The sequence below is a fragment of the Ruditapes philippinarum genome, unplaced genomic scaffold (assembly GCF_026571515.1).
Source record: "Ruditapes philippinarum isolate M1 unplaced genomic scaffold, ASM2657151v2 ctg1717_1_1_1_1, whole genome shotgun sequence".
Lineage (NCBI taxonomy): Eukaryota > Metazoa > Mollusca > Bivalvia > Venerida > Veneridae > Ruditapes > Ruditapes philippinarum.
The window spans coordinates 132,557-159,697 of record NW_026854300.1 but is presented as its reverse complement, the minus strand read 5'-3'; the positions used below and the strand labels follow the sequence as shown (position 1 = coordinate 159,697).

The following is a 27,141-nucleotide window of genomic DNA, read 5'->3' as shown; positions in this document are numbered from 1 at the left end:
AATAAACCCACGAGTGCATTATTAGTATAATAAAAATGTTGTTGTTGTTTTGTGTTATTGTTTCTCGTCGCATTTTTGATGAACTGTCATTTTTGCATACGTTTTTGGGCGTCAACAGAGGCGCGTATTCTTACTAACGTACTGTGTAAAAATGACTAAGTGCAAATAGAATTCATAAACATGCTATTCTCCTCGCGAGAAATTCGGCTACTTAAGAGGATGGCTTGGCAAAGATAAGTTGCCAAGACAGAAATATTTGTCAAACTAATTATTTCTTAATTTATGGCAGTCTGTCCGATATTTCAAATCCGCCTGTTGAATCATGAAGCTATCGGCGTCACGTGACCGCGCGAGCCAATAGAAACGCTACGGTTGAAATATCATTAATGGTCGCCTTATAAAGTATATAAAGAGCGAGCAAGCTTGTGTTTTACACACTTGTCGAAGGTAGGATTTTATTAAACCTCAACGATATTTGTTTAGTAAATATGCATGCGTATTTTTGAAACAAATTCACTGTTTGGCTATCTTTGTATTGGAAAATATCGTTGTTAAACCTAATATGGACTTACTTGTTAAAGCAGCAGAGTGTGTGATAGATATATTTATATATTATTTTTACTTAAGCTGTCTTAAACGTAATCGTTACTTTCATTTTACCATTACCGTATCGGTAGTAAATTCATAGCTTAAGTTACAATCTACATTATACACTACCTGCAGTGAAAGTGTATTTAATACATTTAACTCGTTTTGGGAAGTTTTTGCTTTTTTCAGGTTAAAATTTTATGAAATTTTTGGACTTTATTCATTTTTTTCAGTGCTTATTTTCGCAGACCGGAGTCTTAAACCTTTATAATGTCTCAGTCAACTGTAACAGAAAAAAGGACGGTGATCACCTCTAGCTCAAGCGGTGGTGGCGGTGGGTATGAGTCGCTTGAAGACATACCATACAAGTCAAACTTTGGATCTCGAGCATCTTCCAACATCCTAAGCCGATCATCACTTCCGCTAAGATCCAGCAGCGGTGGCGGCTCTTCCATCGTTCGCACCGTTGAATACGGTTATGGGTCCCACATGGGTGGCATGGGAGGCATGGGACCGGGCGGGTATGCCAATGTCTCGAACACTGGTGTAACATCCGTGAAGACCAACAGAGAAAAAGAAAAGAGAGACTTACAGGACCTTAATGAAAGATTTGCAAACTATATCGAAAAAGTTAGATTTCTCGAGGCTCAAAATAGAAAGCTGGGTTCGGAGCTGGACGAACTGAGGTCAAAATGGGGCAAAGAGACAAGCCACATCAAGCAAATGTACGAGGCAGAAATGACCGAAGCCCGACGACTCATTGATGACCTCAGCAAGGATAAAGCGGCTCTTGAGATTAAACTGAGCAGCATCTCCGAGCAGAATGCCGACCTTAACAGACAGTAAGTTCATTTTCTATCTTTATATTTACATCTTCATGAATATGCATGAGCTAATTTTTGAAGGTTTACATCTATATGCACTAAAGTAAATTGGATCTCATTATTTGCCTAATGCGCAATCCATAAACCTTACTTAGGAAGTTAGGAAACTTGCAAATCGAACGAGACATGTCTCTTTTAAACCAGTCGACGGTGACGTGTGATTTTTTTGGAAGAATTCGTTTTCATGTACTTTTGATTGTTTACTTTAATAGTAAATAAGGTGCGTTTTGTCCTACATGCTCTACATAGCAATCGCCTGTGATTTAGCAGACGATAAATGAGATACATCAACTATTTGTATATATGTATAAAGTTTAATTTAACCCGAGGAATAAATTTGCATTAAGAGTTGATTTTTATCAAGGTTAAACCCTGTTTGTTATGGTAGGCTTATTTTGTGTGGGATTACACTTTTACTCTTCACGATAAAACTGCATGTATCATCTTATACTCGTATCAGGTGCAAAATATGTGTTTTATCTTAAATAATACTACCTTTTGCCAGGTAACACATTCCCATGCACTTATTTAACTGTATTTAAAAGAGCAAAATGTGCATATCTTTTGACAAAAATAAGTTAATGAAAACTTAATAATCACATTGTTTCTTTGGTATTTTATCTGCTTTTAAGCCTGCAAATATCGCCCACACGAAAAACAATATCATTTTGACTACACAGATATCTTCTGAAATGTCTGAACTTCAAACAAAACAATTTAACAAATATTTTGGTCCTACATTATTTTGTTTACAAATAGCACTAACCCGGGTATAGCTAGGTCCGTTATGTACTTTAATTCATGGGAGTAATGCAATTTTTTCTTCTTTCGAGTTATTTTTATCGAAGTTTAGATCTTATCTTCCTCTTGAATAATGCCATTTTTTTTTCCAAAATCTCATTGATAAATATCAGTTAGACTATTTATAAATATATATTGTCTTTTTTTAACATGCATGATTACTCGGATTCGATTTCAACTCAAAAAGAATTAGATAAAAACCTTTATAAGACATATAAAGAAATATCGGAAGTCAAAAATAGGAATAGAAGACATAGTATGTCTGATTGTTAGTCAACGCCTCTATTATCTTTGTAAAAAATAAATTGTTTACTTAAATAATTCAATTACAAATAAACGAAAATAATAAAATTAATGCACCACCGCCTACTTCATTAGGAATGTTTTAATGAATATATTAACTTAGGTCCTATGTATTATGTTAAAAGCAGTTATAATATCACTTTTATCGCATTGTTATTTTTCACTTTGATTTTTCTGCTTATTCCAAGGGAGGGGATATATTTAGATAAACTAGTGGCTGAATATGAATCACTTCGTAAATTATTCTAGCTGAGATTAAACGTACTTTGATGGCAGCAATTGAAAAATTCTGTTAATATTTTAGTCTTATTTTAATATACGGAAAAATGTTGCTCTGTTCATTTTTTTAAATTTTAATATACGGAAAAATGTTGCTCTGTTCATTTTTTTTAACTGAATAGCAGTTCAATTAAACTTAACGAAATGCCATTGAGTAGGTCAGGGTATATCATATTCAATATCGTTTTGGGATTCAAACTTTTATAATTTTCTAAGCACCTACCCATGCGACTAGCAAAGACCGGAAACCGGTGCCGTGTGATCACGGTCTGCGCTGTTTGCTATCAGTCAGTTGTTATTTTGAAAATGTTCTAAAAATATTAAAGATTTTGTTCAGACTGAAGTCCATTTAAGATGTTTAGGGTAGAAAGGGTTATAAACATTGAGTTTTTATAAATATTTGATTTTTCAGATAAACATATAATGATCTTATATAGATAATGATCTGAACAAGGTTAACATACGTATATTGCCGTTACACAACCAATAAATGTATATAAAAAGTATCTCTAGGGAACCCTAAGCCTCGCTTTTCTGTTACTTGTTGCAAAATTGGAAAGTTCCCAAAATACAACGTTCTACTCTATAATTCATAGAGCTATCAATCGCTTACCATTCCAGCACTTAGGAAGAACAAATTTTGACACATTATATATCATAGATATATTACCACACCAGTTAAATCTATATCAAGTTATTCAAGCTAATACTGAGTGGGGGGGGGAGATAAAATATAAAACATTTATAGATAGATACGGCTGGAGCAACTAGTGTCCGCAAGTTCTGAGACGCGCGCTAATCAATCGAGCCTCGATCGATTCCAGACTTTTCCACTTTTTCATCCTGCGTGAATCAAACAGGCATTAACAAGCATCAATCCCATAATGCTCGCTGGCTGGCTTAAACGTGATGCCATAAAGGCATGTAACAAGTTGATCAATAGAGTAATTCTTTGATCTCCAGCTCAGCACTATTACGTGTTCATGTTCTTAAAAAATAACGTACTCCAAGATTATTACATCATGTAAACGGAGACGGCAGTCCAACTTATGATGTAAAGAGTAACAGAAGCAAATCCCTCGGGCGTGACTGCCTTTCTGAAATTGGATGAGATAATTATTATAGTAAAATGTCAGTTCTATTTCTTGTCCGGTGCCTCAATGGTGTCATGTTAAAGTAAAGTTCAGTAGAGTCTTTGATGGAATCACTTAGCAAATAATAATGATAACAATAATAAAACAAGGTCGAACTTTAAAACATTTCAGAGCGTCTTCAGAAAAAAATGATACAAATATGCAACAAATTATTGACCATATATGTAAGCTTCGTAAAAGAATGTAATGAATCGCGATATGGCATACATTTATCCCTACATAAATATTCCTAATTGTCTCATTCATTTTATACGGTACATTTGTATATGATTAATAAACTTCAAGATTTCTGAAGATGAATACCCCTGACTATCGTCGTGATCATAATCAGCGATTTTATTGATCGATAGATTATTCTATAGCTAGATAGACAGATATAATATATCTTTTATCTCCCAGATGCCTTAATGAATGGACATAATAAATTATTACCGTACCATCGAAGAATAATTATTATACGGATTTGTCACGGTTACGGGTCATATCGCTACCGTATATGGTTTATCTTTTATGAACAGTTAATGAAATAAGCGATTGTTTGCATGCAGAATGGTTCATCGGGTAACAAATAAAGTACAATGCAATAATAGTAATAATACATGATAATATTTTATCAATAATATTGATTACGCTACGAGATAAATAATAGAATGTTCCTTTGGAATATTTTTTCTGTACTTCAAAATCTTCTAGCAAAGCTACGCAGCAAAAGGTCAAATATCAGTATCTGTGGGGAAATGAAATATGCAAATTTGAAGTCAGTGATTCACTGGAATGGTAATATTACATAATTTGCGTTCAGAAACGATGTTTAATGTCAGATGTAAAGTTCAGTTTTCCAGAAATGAGTTGGTTTTTTTATCAGAGGATTCTGTAGTTATGGAGTGTGTCCATATAAAATGTTAAAATGTTCATGTTTAGAATAATAATGCATTTCTCTGTTACAATTAAAGATTGTACTTTTTATGCTGTTTCGGTCTATAGTTATATAACGATGCTCCTTATATTACAACAGTCTTTTTTGGTTCCTTAAGTCAAATGCTCGAAAATTCGGAATAGCGGAAAGGCTTACAAACTTTAAGCAACACTGGAGGGTCAAAATCACCTCACCTGTAGATGCTAAGAGATGCATAGACTCCAAAAATTCGAACCAATTAAGCGGCCTCTTACAATCACGTAGGGTTAAACGGTAGCTGCAATTCTGATGTCTCAACCCGTAAAAGCAACTCCTCAATCACAAAGGGGAGAGTTATAAGAAATATTTGGTTGGTTTTCTGTACGTACTAATTTATATTAAGATTACACTTCTTTATATTAAGATTATATCGGTAGCTGATTAATATTGAATGTGATCGCTGATTCATACATCAGAAAAAACATTTATCCTGGAAGCATGGCAGATGTTTCTGAAACTGTTCATTTAAATGATTGATGATGTTACACAACACACACGTTTGATGTATATAGGAGATTATCATACATGTTTCCATGCCACCGTGTTCTGTGTGTCTGAAATATTAAAATGCGAGGAAGCTATATGTAGCTTCATTGTATATTTATATTTTTCTTCGAAAAGTTGAAATTTCCGTGCTTACCGTTCCATTTCCGTACACTCGATTTTGGATGATCACACAATACTTTTACACTTGCCCGCTGTTTTAATACGTCCCACCTACTCATATAAGAATCATCTGTTATTGGCGACGCCGGTGAGCGGCGTCGTCTTATATGGAATGCTTTTTATTTTGGCCTATGGAAGGAGCTGTTATTATTAGCAGTTAATTTCATGTTGTGTTAATTAGTTTTATTTTGATTCGTAAAAATCAAGTAAACAAATATGTTATTATATTTGTATTTAATAACTTTATATAAAAAGCATGTGCATTGTGATATTATTTTCACGAAATTGCAGGCTCAGATTAACAGCTTGTCCCTTTGTTTTATTGACAATACTAAAACCCGGATTTCGAATATCGTTGTGGTCTACATTGATGCTCATTCATTTATATATTTTCAAAACTTTCCTACAAGAAGAAAGTTCACCCGCAAATGAGTATTAGGATAGGTAATGGACTGTTGTAAACGATTATCCTATTGATTTTATCCATATTACGTTTATCTGTTGAACAGAATGGTTGTTTTTACAAAGTGTACCAGTATCCGGATGTTGACAGCTATCCGATTTTCTGCAATTACTGCTGTCACATCGCCATCTACTTTTTTATGAATACTTTACCATTAATTTGTATGGCATAATTAAAATGAGCCTGCAACATTTCTTAATTTTGATGTTTAGGGTGTTCTTTTGGGTTTCATGTTTTCTTTATTTCAAGGGGAAGTAACTCATGTTTACTAAATTATTTGTTCTTTTCTGTCTGTCTTAGGTATTACTTACAATTTTTGTTTTATAAAATTTACCAGTTGCAAGGTCATCAAAAGCATAGAGGCCCTGATGAGTGAATATTGATACATATATACTGGCATGCGAGCAGTTTCCGTACAAAAATCGTAGTTACTTAATCATTATTTTTTATTACGCTCACTCACCAAAATTTGAATGTTACACATCAATATTCGGCTCGTCACACAAATCATGGAAATTCCATCATGTTCTAAACATAGAATAACCCTTAGTTATGAGGCCTCATATGGGGTACCGAAATTATCCATTATTTTGTATGAAGAGAAGTAGTTCCCGTACATAAAATTTAACCCATTATAATTATACAATTTTATTATATCGGACCTATTTTTCATTTATAATTGTTGAACAGACCATTTTCTAAGAGATAAATAGATGTAATTCAGAAAATAGAAAGTAGACTAAACGCGTGTATCTATTACCCGGTACCGTTACCCCCAACGCATTCACATGCGATGGCATGCTTGTATGCATGATATTTTACGCATCAAAGCCATAACATTATTTTATATAGTAATATTGGTCAAGTTTTCATCACATTGCCCTCTTATCTGTAAACAGGTGGTATTAGTGGAAAACCCTTTAACATGCCTCACGTGTAAGTATGTTTGCGCATGCGCGCAAAGACGGAATTCCCCCAGATAAAACAAGGTCACGTTTTGACAACGCACAGGTGAAAGTGATTTAAAATGAGACTTTTTATACGTACTGCCGAACTGACACTTAGATTTTGTCTCGTTTATGTATCTGCTTGATTTGAAATGAATTTTTGAAGAATGCATGTAAAAATCAAGCGTTTAAATGAAAAATACGGGTACTGCTTCTGTACGGGAACTGCTCGCATGCCAGTATACTTTTACTGGCTTTATATACCCAATATTTCATATTTATTTGATAGAAACTTGGAATTATTAATGTTATGTGCATACATTTATATCTTAGTATATTGGTATGATGAGACTTATAATATTTCTGAATTTAAAGAGTTGCAGTTATGTCATTATTATTAAAGAGATGAGACTTTCATTTAAAGTTATAAATGATAATACATGTATTGATTGAAAATGTCCTGAAACTTGGATCAAGCAATGTAATTGATAAAGCCTCAAAAAATCATGTTCTGAATAGTTATTCTAATTTTTTTCTAACATGTGCATAGTTTGAAAAGGACAGCTTCTGCCTTATCTATTTGTAATGGAGGGACACCAGTCTCAATCTCCAATCTTCAATCTGGTCTCCTGAGTCAACCCGACAACAGACTTTTCATAGAGTAGATTGATACTTCTCCTTGAATAAATTTGTACACTAAATTTTATAGTGGGTGATTTGTGCCAGTCATGAAAACCAACAAAGTACAAAAAGTAACCGGGCGCCAGATGAAAACATGAAAATACAATCTACCACAAAGTGGTTCGTTGTTGCATTTTCATGTTTTCGCCCGGTGCCCTTGATGTAAAATACAAATCAGCCTTCATAAAATTTCTTATCATAGATATTGTACATGTATTAGCACAGTTATATTCTCTTTCAAATTGACCTGTTATAAATAATGGCACAACCAATAACTGTCTTAGCCCTTTTTAGTAAAAACAATTATACAATAATAATGATGTAAATTGTTATTTTAATTAAGACTATGAGTATGTAAGGTTTTTTTTTCTTATTTATTAATTAAGAATTAATTATCTGTTAATTTAAAAATCTAAATATCTGTCACGGTTTAGAACTGTTCACTTTTTAGGGGAGAAAATGTGTAAGCGGCCAGGTAGCTCAATCGCTACAGCCGCGGTACATTATTCTGTGGGTCACAGGTTTGAGTTCTGGTCAAGCTGAAAGTTTTTCTCATCCTGTTACTGCAAATAACCATGAGTTTAATTCACTATGCTCTGTAAACATCAGAAATTCAAGTACATGAATCAATATAGTGGGGAAAAAGGTTTAGGTTTAGAACTGTTTCATTATTAAAGAGAAAATGTGTAGCCGGATAGCTCAGTTGGTCTTCTGAAAGTCATGGGTTCGAGTCATGGTCAGGCAGTTTCAGTCAGGGTTTAGAAGTGGTTTTTCAACTGACACATGTTTGATTCATTTAATAGATTGCATTTAATTTGAAATGGACAAAGGCAGTATTGTGTGATACTTTTAAATCTACAAAAAGCATTTGGTACAGTTGATCACACTAAACTGCACAGGAAGAAGTTCTTTTTTCTTCTTCTTCATCTCTTCAAGCATCTGCCATATGTAATGACATTCTTGCATGGTTCAAGTCTTATCTCGGATAGCAGCTGGTGATTGGGCTGGTACTCCTTCTCTCTGAATACCTATGGTGTCCCCCTGATGTTCATTTTAGGTCCTCTTTTATGTATGACATGTCTGCAACCCTAAGCAATAAGCTTTTATTATATGCACAGGCACAAGTATCAGACCTGGGAAGAAAAAATATTACCAGATTGATAAAAAAATCTGTGTTCATCTTAAAAGTGTCACAAACCAAAAAAAAAAAATGTAAATGATGACCCCCTTTAAAAATATACTTTAAGATAATAGTATATTTTTAAAGGGGGTCATTATTTACATTTTTTTTTTGGTTTTTGACACTTTTAAGATGAACACAGATTTTTTATTAATCTGGTCATATTTTTTCTTCCCAGGTGTGATACTTGTGCCTGTCATTATATGATGATGACTCAGGTATCCTTGTATCTGGTAAAGTAAATCTTAAGATTGGTTTATTGACTATAAATTGTCTTTGCATCTTGGCAAGACAGAGTCTATTCTTTTTGGTTTAAGTTTCAACATAAACTGGGCCAAGCCTCCAGGTCACATGAAATGGTACTGCTATAAAGTACACATCTTTTGTTAAGTATTTAGGTGCAAACCTGGATCAAATTCTTTTGGCGTCGCCCTTTGATGCTTTGCATCAATGCTTTTCTTGTGTATGTATTAAAATGCTAATGATGGGAAATGGGCATTGAGGGATGTAAAATTATCATATGGGGAAAAGAAGTTTAGACATGACGATAATGTAATTTTCAATTCATATTCTATTTGATATACATATAACACGTTACAGTTCATGGCTCAAAATTACTACTACGACGATCAAAAAGTTTATTTCATACCTCTAAGCAACTTTTAAAAGATGATTTAACCATTGATGTGATAAACATATACGCTCGTTACGGAAAGTTTAAGTATCACTTTAGTTAAGGGAAATGATTTGTGAATTGGCGCACCTTTGAATTAATTTAGTTTTCCTCCAGATAAGAAAGGCGAATAAAAACAGATGTAATTTCAAATGCATTTCTTCTCACTTTATCCAATAGATAACACAATGCTTTGTTTGTTATGAATTATAGCTGGGGTGTAAATTTAAAATAGGTAATTATCAGTTAGTTAAAATAGGTAATTATCAGTTAGTTAAAATAGGTAATTATCAGGTAGTTATCAATTTTTTTACTATATCTGTATTGAATGTTTGTCAATTAATTTTATACGGTTTGATCTTAATTTCTTTTTGTTATTCCAGTTCTTTTTGTTTTAACTAAATAAATTCATACGCAACCTCTTACAGATGTCAGATTTCTTCAAAGTTCAGGTTTCATATTGATTCTATACTATTATTGTAATGAATTATTTAAATTTCTGCATTTTTCATGATCAAATTTCGCATCTTTTTGAAACCAAATATTGATTAAAATCCTTCAGTTTAGATGGTAAGGCATTTCGAATTCAAGAATATCCCATTGCATTACGATGAATTCTAAAAGATCGATGCACAGACAAAATATTAATAATGTATACTTACATCATTTAAACGCTTTAAGTAAAGTTGTTTTGACCTTTTGTTGTACACCAACGATTAATTGATTTTAAACTCGGCAAATAATGTACCGTATCGTTGACCTATATCAAACTTCAAAAATAAACATTAAGGTGATGAAAGATTACATATCAATTTGCTTTTAAACCTATTTTTGACCGGTTTATAATGAAGTGTTAAACTTTACAAATGAAAATACTGCAATATATTGATAAATATTGCTTAATTTTACATGTGTTTAATTAAATTCCGCTGAATGATTCTGTATATATGAGGTACTGTTAAAGAAAAAACACCTTAAATACGAATATATTGAAGGCTTATGTAATCGTATACCTGCCGAAAGGCGGACACAGTTCGTGATTTTGGTGTTTAATTACAGTAAGAAATTCGTTTTCTGTCAAGTAAGCAATAACATGTTTTATAAGGTATATAAATATTTTATATGGTTTCAAGTAAAGGAAACATGCAAACTATTATAGGTATGTAATGTTTAACGAGAAAATACATGATCGCAACATTATTATTGTTTACGCCAGCTATTACAGTTTTTAAGGCTTAAGGTTACATTTTTTCTGCTTATTATATAACAGGAGCTGTCTTAAGGGGAGCGCACTCCAATTTTCAGTAACTTGTAACTAATTAGAGCGTTGTTGGAATTGAAGTTGGTAACCATAAACCAAAACTGAAACAACAGGTTTAACCAGTGGGTTAAACCATATTTCCAACTTTTCTTTAAAAAGTGGACAAAAACGTACGACAGCTGTAACAAATACAAATGACAAAAACAACTGTTCACATGTCGATAGTAATGCACATGTATATTAATTAACCATATATGTTAAACACGTAAGTTAACAGATAAGAAAATGCTATTGTCACTTTTCGAGTGATTCACCTGTCAAAATGGTGTCTGATTGATAACAGAAAGTTTTTAACTGTTGCTCACTTTGAACTACCAAAAGTTGATCTGTAACTACCACAAAGTAATTGAAATACGACAAAATTGTATGTTTTTTTAATTTATTCATTTCTTTTCCGTTTTAGACCTTATCTTATCTTTAAATTATTTTTCTGTATTTCTTTATTTGCTGAAACAGTTTCGTTTCGTTATATGTATAATTTGGAAGCTTCAAGGTGAAAAGTACGGTTGATCATACAAAATAAGTAAACTTTGCAAGATGTTTGTAAAAAATGACTAACGCCATTACGACAGTCACGAATTACAAAGGTAATTTCGCTGACAATATAAATGAGCTTAATGCTATAATATATGTAACTTTTTCACCTTCATTTCGCTCGCAGTCATTTCAAGGTCATTAATCTCTCCTGGCTCATCAAGGCGTTGCAGCTAACCTTCAAATGGTGGACAAATTCTTTTTATTGACCGCAGGCTATCGTCACAGTCACAGACGGTCACTTAATTTGTTATAGTTTGGGCGGCTACATCTGTATCATTTACTATAAGTGACGGGTCTTAATTGTCTTTGGCCGAAAACTTAGCCATGCGTTATTATGAAAGGAGAAAGAGCCGACTTACTTGCCATTTCCCTATCTTAACACAATCTTTAGAATGAAGACGCAGAGACCCGTTGATTTCTCAAAAACAAAATCGTATAAATAAGAAGCAGACAATACTTCCCTGTATATTTTGAAATGAGCAATGCCAAATAAAGTCTGATCTCGAAATATGCCGGACAAAATAATTTCAAATTTGTTTAACATTTGTCGTAAATTCTACAGCATCGTGTTATTTTAATTGTCCAAAATAATTGCAATTATCAAAACATATTAAATGTTGTCACATCTTTTTTTAGGGCGAGTAAATTAACTGAATAGTTCTATCTATTTATGTTGCTATGTTGAAAATACCAAGATTTTTTATATTATTTTGCAGTGCAAACATTTCTTGTATGCACTAGATACATACGGGAACTTAATGTATCATTCCTTTTTATGGAGGCATTAATTTGTCTACCGGAGTTTCTATAAACCACCGGGAGACGATTAACGGGGGGATAGCCGCGGTAACGTGAGGATAGCCGCATATTTGTCTCCGCAGTGATAGGTGCATTCTGTCAAAGTATCTGAGTAAGCATTAATTAGAAGTTGGCATAAAATCTTGCTTATACTCAACCATTCATAATCATGTAAAGATAGTATAAACATTTAGTGGTTTCGAATTGTCTTTATTCAAATTCCAAAGATAGTATTGTATATAAAATGATGGCACCCACTCAATAATCTGAACAGATTAGAGAAGGTTACTCCCCTAAACAGATTTATCACATTCATGAATTTATGTACTATCATAAAATTTTTCTCACGGTTTTCACGCGTTTTCTTTCATGGAAACTTGGATTCGGACAATTCTTCTGACATTATGTAGAATGGTTGGACCGTCATATTTCTAGTGTTTGTTTTTACTCTTATATCTAACAACAGTATGTTGTTGTTGTTTTTTTTTCTCTCCAAAATTAAGAAAAAAGGGCAAAAATACTATGTGAGCTCACCCCAAGGGGATTTTATGAGCTAAAATATCAAACTTGCCTCTAATGAACTGAAAAATTATATGTTGCTCGATTTTTATACCGTAATTAGATGTTAAATTAAGTGGAAAGAATACTTTATGCAGCGTCTTTCTTTTTTGGAAGCAAATGCTCTTTGATATGGCGCCGTTTACTGCACACGATGTTTTCGGAGAGAGATAGAGTTCTTGGTAAATTATTGATTCATTCTGTATCAATTTAATTTTCCAGTCAGCAAGAAAAGCAAGAAATTCTCTAAGGATGGTTTTCATGTTTTGCTGATTCTAAAACAATACAAGTTTGCGATTGATTCCCTGTCAAAAATGGTCGAAACAATAACTTATCATTTTCGCTATTAGGAAATTCCCATTTTCATGGCGTTTGAAGCGTTCTTTATATGCGCATTATTGGTGCAGAGTGAAAATCCGGCAACACTCCTAAATTTGCGATACTACATTTTCTTTATTACAATCAAGCGCGCCTGGAAGAATAATATAAATTTGCAATTCAGCATTTTTTTCCTCTGTTCCTATTGGAACTGTTCCAATATCCACCGAGAAGATAGTGATAAACCGATATCCATATATGCCTTCCTCTTCATAACCCTGGTGAACTTCATCATTTATAGTACATTCCCTATGGTCATCTCGTTTGCAACTTTTTTTTCTTACTTTTTGTTGTATATATAAGCGGCATTTTGTTGTATACATAAGCGACCTTTCAATCATAGCGCTGCTTGATTCTTTATTTTTTCAACTTTTGAAAATACTTGTTTTAATCAATTTTATACAACCGATTGAGTAGCCAGTTCTAGGCATGATTTCTTTCTTTGCAAATTAAATGTCAGCGAAATGGTCCGCTCTATCTGAAGATTTTCGTTTTTTGTCTTACTGCATTGGAATCCCATTGGATAACTTGAGAAATAAGTTTGCGTTAAAGTTAACGATGTTTATTTTGAACCTCTATGGATTTTGACTGAATTTGATTTTTTTTTTCTGATTATTTTCGTTTGTTCTTTGTCGATTTTGAGAGATGATTAAATAGTAAAAAACGTGTGTTTAAGCGTAGGAAAAACATGATGTTGGAATTTGAATAATTAATTTAGATTTAAAGTAATAAAAATATAAAAACTTCTGCAGATGGTAGAAATAAAAAGACATTTGATTAATGAGAGTAAGAATAAGATTTTATAATATTTTCATAAGGAATGAATAAACAAGATTCAAACATTTAAAGATGGGAAAAGACTGAAGGTGGAAATCATTACTCCCTCGAGATAAAATTTGCCGGTATCCACTGAAATGTACAAATAAACAGCTTTTACTTACTTTATTCTTTTACATATACGTTTGTACTCGAACCGATTTTTAATAATTTTTGATTTTTTTTTATTATGTCAACACTTTGAGTGTATATTGTTTGCAGTGTATAAAAATCTTAGGAATGGTTTTCTAAGACTAGATTTTAAAAATCTTACAAGTAGACCTCAAGTTACGAGAACGTTTTGAAAAATACGTTGTCAATGACGTCAAAGTTGACGTTCTGTTTTCTCCAGCACGTTTTGTTTTGAAGGATTTTCTAGTTTCTTTTATCTATAATCATTCATTAATTACAATAAAGTTTGCTTTCGTAATGGAAATTAAAAGGCGATATATTTATTTTTCACTGTAACTTAAGAAGAATAAAAATGCTTTTTGAACCGTGGCTTCATATGCACGAAACTAATTACGTTGAATTATTCATGTCCCTATAGTAATAAATTGTTTAACAACTTTCATGCGTAAGCCCATTATTGCGATATCATGAAGGAATCGAATATTTCATTTACTATTCTGTAATCAATATTACTGAAGACAAGTCAGTTCACAGAAGCCATAATTTAATAAGATCTTTCATTGTTGGGAGCAGTTGATTAGTAATTTTCTATACATAACTGATGTGAAAAGGTTCGTGAGTAACAGCCGATGAATTTACAAGCCCTTGTATTGCCCTTTTTCATTTGTCGGTTGATATGTTTTTATTTGCGCATGCGCGAAATTAAATTTATGCTTCCGGTATTGAGCATAATCTATTAGTGAGTGCAGACAATGATCAGATGACACGTACATGCCGGCTGATCTTGGTCTGCACTGTTTGCACTGGTATATTCCGTTGCCGGAAGCAAGCTAAGAGTTAAGTTTGCATCATAAATGTCTGGAGTTAAATGGCATCAGGCGCATGCAGGATTACACAATTAAGACCGTCTAAGAACTATTTAGCCTGCAAATAATTAACTGTTGGTGCCAAAGACGTTGTAAACATATAAGATCTTATCCAAATATATCAAACGGCAGATGCGGAGATAAAAGGTCTGTGTCCACAACTTCTCGCAAATTATGTAGTGCCTTTGTCGGATATGTGTTTGCACACTTGATGGAATCGCCGCAATATTGCAATGTTCGCACATTTTTTTGCACAGGTTTCTCTTGAAAAGCAGACAATTTGCTGAGAAAATAACATTCATTCTAGATTAACTTTTACAGTTAAATCAGTATATTGCAATTTTGTTGATTTTTATGGTGAAGTTTCCTTTTGTACAGACAATCAGTTTATATGTCCTAACTGTTTTGAATTCACCGTCGGTAATTTTATATTAGTTCACATTATTTCGTCCATGATACTAAATAAGGGCCAGTTTTAGCGTTAAAAAATAACTGTTTAAGTATTGATGCAATTTGAACATTAATATTGTAAACAGATTAGCTTAATGGTGTATGTTAAATGTTAACATATTTTGAAATTTGATAAAGAAAGCTTCGATTTAGGCGTCAAATTGTGTTTAATTTAAGTTGATACTATGTGATTTATTTGCATTTTATATCAAGAAGATATTTAATGGGACCGCAATAAAACGGTTGAAATAACAGAGAGCTTTTGTTTGCATATAGAATTTTTATGGTCGAACCGTTCAGGTAGGTCATGATCTTGGGGGTTATGTTCCCAGGTGTATACAAGTTTGGCGATAATTTTAAGAGGGTCAAATCTGCTATTTTCATTAGATTAAATACATAGATTAAATTGTCAAACCATATATTATATGTACTGATCGTATGAGTTTAGAAGATGTTCCCATAATTTATATTAAAACGGTTAAAATCCACGATACTATTATAAGTTTAAGATTAAAAACAATAACAATCTATTAACGGACATTGAAAATATTTTAGATTCAAGCTATATTTTATGACAAGTTGATAGTCAAGTGTACAAATATAGTGACTGACAGCTTGATGCAAATTACAAATTTATCACATGCTAAAATACAAATAAAGTGTTCAACTTTGCAATTGATTTTTGCGTTAGCAACGCTTTTGTACGGACTAGAAATAATGGCAACGTTAACATGTACTAATAAGGTCAATTATTTTTATGATTAATTTAAACTTTACATGCATATTCACTTGGAGGCGTGTAGGTTGAAATGCATTTAAGATACTGGATATTTTTTCTCATTTATCTAGCGCTTATGGATAAAAGGTCCGGTCTTTTGACTTTTGTTACAAATTTATTTCTGTCCAACAAAAATATATGTAGAGGGACAGGGTGTGAACTTTATTGACACGTATGCTAATTTCTTGTTCACCTCGGGGGATTTTACTATTAGATGCACATTTTTTTTTGTTGAAAAATGGACGTAATATTAGTGTCATCTATGATAGAGTAGAATTCTGTTCTTTGGGTTCATTTGAAACATTAAGTATATTTCTTATCTTTGAGTTAATTAGGAACATAAAGTAAATTTTTCGTATCAGACATTATTACTGACGTTGCAGTTGCCTATGTTTCGTCATTCTGTATTTTTAATTGAATGCGATTTCCATAATGCCCCTTCTGAAAAAAATGAACAAACTCAATGCGCATATCTGAGAAGTCTTCGATGTTAAAGGAATATTATACCTCAGAAACGATTTTCCCCTTCTTTAGAAAGGCCAAATACGAGTTTTATAAGTTAAAAGAATGTTAGATGGTTGTCACCTGAAGATGGTAGCGTTAAATGTGAAGTTATTTGTTATACAATGTAAATGTAGCAAAATGTAAACAAAGTAGTATTTTGACTTCCATACAAAATACTTAATCACTACTAATAACTGGACTAATTGCCTAACAAATGATGGTTACGGTAAAAGGCCAGTGAGTAACTTTTTGGAAACTATAACTGGACATAAAAGAACTCAAAATAAAATAATTTCCGAGGAATAAAGGGCCTTTTACATTTTTGCATCTGCTCATTTGTTTGAAAGTCGCATCTTTCAGGAATTTTTCTTTGCACTGCATACATATTATTGTCTGGCCGGGTGAATTCTTTGACAGCCAGTTCAGCTATATACGTCTGCCAACTCCAGAAAGCAGGCGATAATATTTATTGGTTAGCAACTCCTTGGAAACATTACTTGGAATCCTTTGGGCATTACGCTTGTTACTTAAAAGTTTACTTTCACGATACAATTGCATTACGTTATTAATGATTGTTTGTACACTATTCCACTGTGGCCATTCGTGGGCACAAATAAAATGCTACGTTACGAAATTGCGCCAAGAAAATTGTTTTGTTAATCAAGCGTCTACGGACCATATAGATGTTAAAACTAAGCGTCTGTGATTCGCACAGACGCTTGCAATTAAGTAAAGTCTACAAAGAGCCTTACTGACAGTATTTTATATACAAATAAAGTAGTTCTCTAGAGCCTACTTTTATACACGAACAAGTTTGGTCATAAATAATTTTTTGTTTTTATTACAGAAATAAACTTAGAAACCTTACGTTTTAAATACAAGATCATCCATCCGTGTAGTAATTGCATTGTTTGATTGCCGGATTCTAAAAGACGTGTTGTAGTAATTTAGCTTTTAATGTGCATCACTTTTCAGAACTCCCGAGGATTCGTCATCAACTGCTTATATTCAGTGCTCAATTGCTTTAGAAAAAAAGAACTGACATTGTACTGATATGTCGAAATTGTCTTAATCGAAATAATAACGTCTGATCATCAGGCCAGGAAACAAAGAAATTATTGTATGACAATGCTAGCTTGAATTCTTATTTATTTTTTCTTTATGGTTGAATTAAATGATATGTTTCAAACTGCATCTATTTTGATGACAACATTATATTTCACAATTTTCTAGAAATACTATACACTGTTGCATACGATTCTAATGACTAAGCAAAGTTTGCAAAACTCCACCCATTCATTTAAAACTCCGCCAAATCGCGTAAACAATCTAAACAAACGAGCTATAGACATTGACCCCGCCCCCACCGTTATTCTCAACTCCCCCACCCCTTTAATGTTTTGTCTACTAGCGCAAATCTTGCAAAATACTAGTATAATATTTAGCCTTAAGTTTCTAAAAAAAACTTTCAAGATTATTTTAATAACAAATGATTAGTTTGCAACATTTCTGCAACATCATGCTTACAAAGTAGACATTTCTTGAGTTTCAAGTTTACTTGAAAGGGCAGACTAAAAGAGAAAATGAATAAAGCACATTCTTAGAAACGTCCACATAGCAACGTTGTTTAATTTAAGTCATAAATCTAAATACAATCAAACTTGCAGTCAAAGGCTTTTGATTGTAGAAAGCAAAGAAAAAAGAACATAGAATAAGATATACATATATAACCAGACAGACGAGATATTTATACTTCTAAATTTTACAAACTTTGTTCTTACTGGGAGTAGTACACTGGGGGTTATTTTTTGACATGATGGGACTGGAAATAATATTTTAAGATTAATGTTCCATTTGATGTACGTCTAGACCAAAAATGTGTGTGCAATTTTTTTTAGATTATTTTTCAAAAATAATTTTTCTAATTCTGACAAATTACCAAAAATTGAAAAGCATTGCAACACTTTTTACTGAAATTGGATACAAGAATAGCACACAAATACTATTTTTCAATTCATTTCTGGGTATATTTGTTAATGAACTTAATTGCTATAAAATACAAAACTTGAGTTACTATTCTTAAATTGGTAAAAAATTGAACTTCTTTTCTTATTGTACACAAAATATTCTTAAAATTGTAATTATAGCAACCACAAACAAGAAAACTTTTAAATCTATTTATAGATACAACAAAAACATAAAATTCTATTTATAGTTCATGAAAATAAAATCTATTCCTCTGCTTTTTCAGACTCGATGAGTCCAAGAAATACCGACAGCTCGATCGGGACACGATCAACAAACTTAACCAGCAAATTGCCGACCTTGAGAGTGAGTGCAACATGCTCCGCAGATCAATGGAATCCCTGGAAACCGAGAGACAGAGGGACAAATCAACCATCAACAGACTCCAACAGGAAGTTGACAAACTTAGAATTGTAAGTTCAAAATCATTGGCTCTTTTTTCCAGTCACGTGATTGAATTAAAGGCGGGCGTTAAATCATCTGCTCGATATATTTTTTAGAAAACTTCACATAAAACAATCTAAAAGGTTATTTTATGTTTACAAAAATACATAAGGGATACACCGTTTAAGAAACTGAATTCATCTTAACATTTAAGCGTTATTGGATGTTTATAAGAAGATTTGGTATAGATATTTTTAAGTACTTATTATTACGTCAAGGGAACCAGAATTTAGTTTTATCAGGAGAATTATAATCATAGAGAAAAAAGTCTTAAAGGTCATTTGGACACGAAAATATTTAATCGAAAAAAAACGGAAACCAGGTGATTTTGAAAAAAAAAATAACTTTGTTCACTAGATGCACTGTACCAACTAACAAGGCATAAAATCATAAGTAGGTATTTTTTACAAGTGTAGTTTAACCATCATTTTTAACTTACTGAACTATTTAAACAACATAATGAAACTAATCTTTCTTGTTTTGCGCTCTACTGGGTGCGTCTCCCAAGGTCCCGAGTGGCCAGATATTGTCGAGGGATACGTTCCGTAGACCTTCTTTGATAATCCTTGATATTTGTTTGACCTTTATTGATAGATTGGTCTTAACCGAATTATTACCATAAACAATAATGGAATTCGTAATTTCTACATTTTTCTTGCATCTGAAAATTAATCATTCAGTCTATATTACAGTTACAGGCCAAATTACATATTGCACGAATGTCACGTACTTCATTACCATGCCCATGCATATTGTAAATCGCCCATAATCCAGCCAGGAACCAAACTATCTGTTTCCTGTAAATGTCTTATATTATAGCTGAGACAGTGCATTATTTATCACTTAATAATATCAGTAATTCAGCCGACAGACGGATAATGCTTTGGCAATATTTCTGGTCTCAATAAACTCTGGACACGGCGGAACATTACGGCAAACAGCAGACGCCCGCGTGATGGATATTAACATTTCATTTGAACTGACGGTAAAGGTTTTTGCCGGGTCTGCAGGGGTGATTTATTTTAGTGCATACACAGACGTCTCGGGTTGCCTCCAAGATCGATTCTCTTGAAACATTTCCTTCTCATTCTCTGCAAGATCGATAAGAATATTAAGAGAAGTAATGCAAAACTCTCGCGAGAAATGATGCACAATTGCGAGACTTGCTGCACAATATTGATTCAACCGTTATTGGATTGTCTAGCTGATTCTCATACAATGTACATACGTGGCATCTTGCTGTCGAAATTATTGCCTCTATCTGGGATAGTAGAGACTTTGATATTTCATCTCCAAAAGAGGCGATGTATATCAAACAATCTTGTCAAAAACTGTTATCAAATCATTGCAGTTTATATTAAATATAATCTTCAATAAATACATAATTTACTTTAGGAAACTATTTAATTAAGTTAATAATTATTCTGGCTGACAAGTCGTTTAAGTGAAACTTATAGCAGTTGTTTCAATTTCTTAAGATCGTCCGAAAAGGTTTTTTCCAAGAAAAGACTGATGCTTTAATTCAGATTTACGGGGAGATATTTACTGCACGTGCAGTACATTCCATTACAATTAACAGATAAAACACGAGAATCTCGTTCATTATAATGAAAATATCAGTTACATAACAAATTATGAGTCCATTTCCTTTTGGAATTTTTCCAAGATAGGAATAGCATCATGGAAATTGTTCAGATGATTTGAGAGTACAGATTTCCGGTGTGCAAACTTCCGGTCGGATGTGGTGCGGGGTGGGAGACTATTAAATGCTACAGTCAGCAGTTGTTAAGATTTTTCTCATTTTCGTTCTTCCTTTCAGAAAATTTAATGTTATAGCGTGCGCGTTAAGCTTGCAGGTAAATGAAAATATAATAAATGGAAAGTACGTGATTAAAAGAATTAAAGAAAATCAAATTTAATTTTTATATTATTTAATTCTAAGAAAGTATTTTTTTCCGATATTATACACAGTTGCCTAGATTATCATTAACTTAAGTTGATGAACACGCCAAAAAATAAAAATAATAAATAAAATAATAATAATAAATAAAATTCAAAAAAATACTTAATGCATTTTATTTTTTGTAACAATGCATTTAAAACAGTTTCTTGGAGTGGCTTTATTACTATTCACCTTTATTTCATCTCGACAAACCAATTTAGGTCATGCTTTACAGAGTCTCTGATATAATACCATACTTTTTTACCATTGTAATCTTCATCTCAAGGGTCTTCATTTTTTTCTCTCAGATACACAGTTCTAGTTGTTATTCAGGAATCTATCCAGCCAAAATTGTTCGTCAGGCGATTAAGGATATTTAGACTTGCAAATTATGATGTACTGTTATAAATATTTCTGTCTAGAGCACAAGCTTACAAATCTTTTAAGATCTACATAATAAAGAGACGATTTAAATCCCCGCATTGTCGTAGTTTCGTAATGCCTCGGTTTTTATCCTGACATTAGACAAAGAGGTCTTGGAATATAATTATTTAAATTTTGGTAGACAAAAGTCATTTGTATCTTCTGGTGTATTTTTTTCTGGGGAATTTACATGAAATTGTAATATCCATGTAGGAATATTTTTGTTCAATACCAAGTTATATGACATTTTCATGAGATACAATAAAAAAAGGATTTTATAAATTTATTTTACCAAATGTATATTGATTATATCATAGTCTATTTTCGTGTATAAGTCCATATCAATTACTTACTCTGTTGTACCCATGCGACTTATAACTGCGCTTATTTACTTCAAAATCGCTCAGAGTACTGTCCCTTGAGACAAATACAGCGAAAATTTATTAGTTATGAAATATTTAAGATAAGCAATTTATAGTAATAACATATAAATTAGCACTTTTCCAGACATTGTTGAGAAGTATACGCTTTGACAAAAGTCATGTACTCCACGTTTTATGTATCTGCCTATGTACTTTCTTCTGATTGCACTGGGGACATGTAAATGAACTTTTGCTTTAAATGAAATGAACATGATCAATAAACACCGCCAAACAAGAGTTGTATCAGATTTTAAATAAATTCACTTGATTTTAATGTGATAGGAAAACCGAACAATTTCTCATTTATTTTCTTTCTGGTTGTTGCTAAATAAGTCTAACTAATTAGTCTTTTATTGAATAAAAAACGGGGCGTTTAAGGAACTAAATTGATTGTTAGGTTAAAATAAAAGAGGGTGAAATAAACTTAAAAGACCAATTAGAATAATAATTAGTTTAATTTATCACATTCATTAAGGCGTAAATTGCTGTTTTCTTTTTTTCTTTTTCTTTTTGTTTTAATTATGTTACATGAAATCATAGTGGCTACTTGACTAATTTAAGATAAATTGATTCACAGCATCGTTAAAAATTTCTAAAGCACTTTGTAAATAGTATACTGTCAAATTAGTTGCACCAATAACTATTGCAATGTATACATTTGCCTTTAGGAAAAACACAATTATTGGTGAAAGGCAGCCTCGTTTCATTACCTTTCCAAAGTACGTCTGGAATTGTCCGAAATTAATTTCCCCAGGACTAGACATTTTTTAATTTTTTTTTTTTTCTAAATTTTCCCCATAAATTGGCAATTAGACAGAATTTGTCAAGCGTTTATTTCAAAACAAGATAAACAATATTCAAAAGCTAGAAATTGATTTTGTAAAATATTTTATACCTTATTCTAGGAAAAATGTAAATTTCCAGGAAAAGAAAATTTCAGATTGTAGAAATAATCTTGTTTTGTTTTCTAGGAGGGAAAGAGTTTTAGGATTAGTCGAGAAAAAGAATCGAACTTAAAAACCTTAGCATATCATTACTATTAAAAAACAAGATATGCGCTTTATACGATTTCATGAATTCATATCTTGTTACTGTTTTCAGCATCAACCGTACATTGTCAGATCATTTGAATATACATGTACATTATGACGTAAAATAACACACGTTTGTCTTTTCAGGACTTGAACAATGAAACACTGGCTCATCTTGATGCCGAAAACCGCCGACAAACTCTTGAAGAGGAGATGGAATTCATGAAGAAGGTCCATGAACAGGTGAGTTATATTAAGTAACATGACGTATATAGCGTTCCATAGCCTCGCTACCAAAGTTTTTGAATGTCAAACGGCGACCGTTTTGAGAATTTGGATTTTGGTTATAAACCAAATGACATGAAATTCAATTTTCCTTTAAAGAATGTCCATAATACAAAACACATGTGCCGCGATAGATACACCACGCCGTTTATTTGTACAGTAAACTGATTCTTTTACTAACACATATTGGAACCGCTTGACACCACGCGGATTGCGCATGCGCTAAAACAATTTCCGTTGCTATGGGACTACATCATACTGTAAAAATGTGTTTTCAGCAGTTCATTTCTTGCTAAATTTTCTTAGCTCTGTTTCTTTTATGCTTTGATCTTAGAAGATTTTTTTTTTGAAAAACTACGAGACCGCATTTGCGACAGAATCGATCAAACCAATTACTATAGTATACTTTAAATGTCGTAGATACAATTCACAACAAAAATTATTTAATGCCGGATTGGCGACTGTCTGGTAGACTTTCCTTTTATTAACGTCTTTACCAGACATCCAGGATAAGACTGTGGCAGTTTTAAAACGTAATTCATTATCTAGAAAATAACGTCCTGTATGCAAATGCTATGGCAACGCTCTTGTTTTAGTTTTCATTACTTTTGCCTCTTTTATAATTCAGAGAGCGAAACGCTTCGGCACTTTTACAATCTATGTACAGTCATTTGAGCTTGTAAAAGTGCTTTTCATTCGATTTATGGGTTCATTGCATGATCGATCCCTATTGAATAATCCAGAAGTAAAACCCCGACGGGAGTTTATTTATTATGTTGGAAACTTGTTGAATGTTTTTTTTCGCCGTATTTCTGGAATCGATTCATTCAGTATTCAGCGGCTTGTCATAATTATAGCTGTATACATGAGTAGAAATGTCGCTATCATTTTTATTCGTTTCGTGACATTACATCCACTCAATATTGCAAACGTCGCGTGAATCAGAGGTTTCTCACTGATTGATTCTGTGTCATGCAGACGCTTGATGTCTTTCAAGGTCAATACCCGGATCATTACTTTATTAGGATGTATAGATTATTGATTACAGAACGAATTTAATTATTCTGGAATAGGATATCATACATGAATGGAATTTCTAAAATGAACTCTTTCTTTGAAAAAAACTTTAATAATTTGGGTGGATACATGCATAGTAATACATGTATACATACTGATTAATCAGACAAGATTATTTTTTGTAGTCCGGCAATTTGATTGATTCCAGATTTCTGGGCTTTTCATCTGTTTTACTGTGGTGTCTTCCTTTTCTTATTAAAAAATAAACTTAATTAGAGGCGATAAGTAGAAAAGCAATCTATGTCATTTTAACCGGAAGTATGAGATCTACCGGAAGTATGAGATCTAACTCAGTCAAACGCTTTGCAATCATGTATGTGCTTATGCCAAACAATGCCGTATCTTACACACTTGTTTAATCTTGTTAAAATTCAACACGATATTTTACAAGAAAATATATTGACATTTAGTTTTCTTTCTAAGCAAAGATAGCTTCATAATTTAGAATAAATTTACTAAGTAACTTTATTTAACAAGAGAAGAGAACGCCCACGTTAAGACATAAACAAGCTCTGTACAGTATGGTCTTTTTGCTACGTCAATAATCTTATTCCAGACAGTTTTATTAAAGAATTCGTCTGACATTGTAAAACACAGATATCTTAGTGTTTCTTTTATTGTCAATTTGTAGGAATACACTTCTATCTGTGGTACCTTTTGTGTTATTTTTTTTCCAAATGAAGCGCGTTTGTTTGCAGACGATAAGAGTCAGTCATAATTTTGTAGGCAGACGAAATAGCATCAGCACCATATTGATTCTCGCGAAACCACGTGTTAGACGAATTAAGGAACAGACGAAAAATATCATTAGAGCGTTACATTATTCTAAATTAAAATGCGTTTCGGAATGACAATGGTAATAGGCAGACGAACATTAGCACCAATGATTCACCGAATCCTGTTATCTAGGATAAAGCTTCTCTACACCTTAAGATAATTACATTTAACACCCGCACTACTTTTTGGGTATTGTGGTACTATGTTGCAATAATGTCTTCAAACTTTGAATTATCTTCATGTTCTTGCGTTCCTATGACAGGCATCCGGGTATAGGAAAAAAATTTCCATCGACCGTTCCCGTACGTAGCCGTTTATTTCAGAAATAGTTCGTAAAATTATTCAATTTCATCAAGTATTTTTAAAGAAGTCCATTTTTGTTTGTGTATTCTACGCCTTCTGCATTTGTCTTCAAAATGATACATATTTGCCACATCCTGACAATGTGCAATAATTGTGCGGGGAACCAATTCTGACTTGGTATATTATCAGACTGCATAATTAGATGCGTATGCCAGACAAATCGCAAAGCGGAAACTGAATGAATTGGCAATAAACGCAACGTTTGATCTTCGAACGTGATTTATAACAAATAAACCTCAGTAGAATTGTCGTGTATTAATCACAATGTAACACGGCTCACATAATTTATCACCGTGATAACAGGCTGCAAGACAAATTGAAGAAATATTGGCATATTTTTCACCTTATCTGTGAGGCAAGAACATGGAAAATGCAAAATTGCATATTTGCATATTTTTCTACCAACTAAAACCGAATTTCAAAATCATATACACTCATGAATATGAGACGCTTTCAGTAATGCTGGTACTTACTTCGAACTCAAAGATTTAGAATGATAGCTTAAAATGACGTCATAATCTCAATAGGAATATGTCAAATTTTTTTTTGTAACATCACAAGCAATTCAAAATGTTTGCATATTATTCTAACTCACTATTAGTTTGATTAAAATTAACGTTTGTACTACCGATATGTCATTATAGTCATTTATAGTCACTGCAGTAATACGGTTATCGTTCTTTTACAAATGATACTAAAAATAGATCATCAAGGGTGACAACTCTTAACAAGCAAAAAGCTCATTACGTACGCTTATACTAATTAATAAATGATTCTTTGGGACAATTTTATATTGGCGTTGTGCGTGACTTGATAACATTGCTATCCGCAAAGAAGCTGAAAATGTATTACGACATTCAATGGCTGCAATATTAACTCAAACATTAATGATATTGAGCGTTTGCTTGTCGAATTTTACGGCCGACTTAATAGCAGACGAACATTTGAGTTTGCAAATGTTATAACATTGCACGCAAGCAGACGAATTAAAATTTGTGGTGCCGAGTTCGGATGAATATTTAAAGTACTTTTTTATGCATGCTCTTCTATAAGGAAAATGTTGAATACGTTTGAACAAAGTTAAATATCTACTGCTAGTAAAACGTACATAAGGGTTATATATAGGCACTATCATATAACTCATCTATTTTTTTTAAATTTCTTTCTGCAGACATGATTTTGCGCTTTGTCATTTTGTACTTGTATGATCGCAAGAAGAATTTATATGTCAAAAACTGTTTTTCGTGTAGATAATTACTGTACTAGAGGTTTTGATTCTCACAATGCTTGCAATCTATGGCAGAAAAAAGCCAGTATTTCACAAATGTATTTGTGTTTTTCGGAAATGAAATTAAATATGAAATATGTCATAGTATACAGACGTTTTATTAGCAGTGAATTCATATTTAGATTTGACATTTTCAAATCTGCTATATTTATTCAGATACTCAACACGAATTCATTTGGTGACCAATAGCAACGTGACAAAATCAAGGAGAGTGTCCTTAGGAATTCTAGAAAATATATCAGAAATAGATTCTCTGAAAGGAACTATTTTTAGATTAACAAAAGTCTCGTCTGCTGAATGAAATTACGTAAGGTCACTTGCAGACGACACTGTTACCACTCCTAATAATTAT

The 27,141-nt window shown here is 32.5% G+C and overlaps 1 protein-coding gene across 2 annotated transcripts in view; it reads left to right on the top strand.

Annotated features, from left to right (window-relative positions):
• The first annotated feature begins 331 nt into the window (after positions 1 to 331).
• LOC132739738 (neurofilament medium polypeptide-like) overlaps positions 332 to 27,141 on the top strand; it is a 46,876-nt gene continuing 20,066 nt past the window's right edge. For both annotated transcript variants that reach the window (XM_060727527.1, XM_060727526.1), the window contains exons 1-4: positions 332 to 447; positions 822 to 1,430; positions 18,964 to 19,150; positions 23,147 to 23,242. In XM_060727527.1, the coding sequence (XP_060583510.1) occupies positions 859 to 1,430; positions 18,964 to 19,150; positions 23,147 to 23,242 (855 nt within the window). In that variant the 5' untranslated portion in view covers positions 332 to 447; positions 822 to 858. The remainder of the gene's footprint in view (positions 448 to 821; positions 1,431 to 18,963; positions 19,151 to 23,146; positions 23,243 to 27,141) is intronic.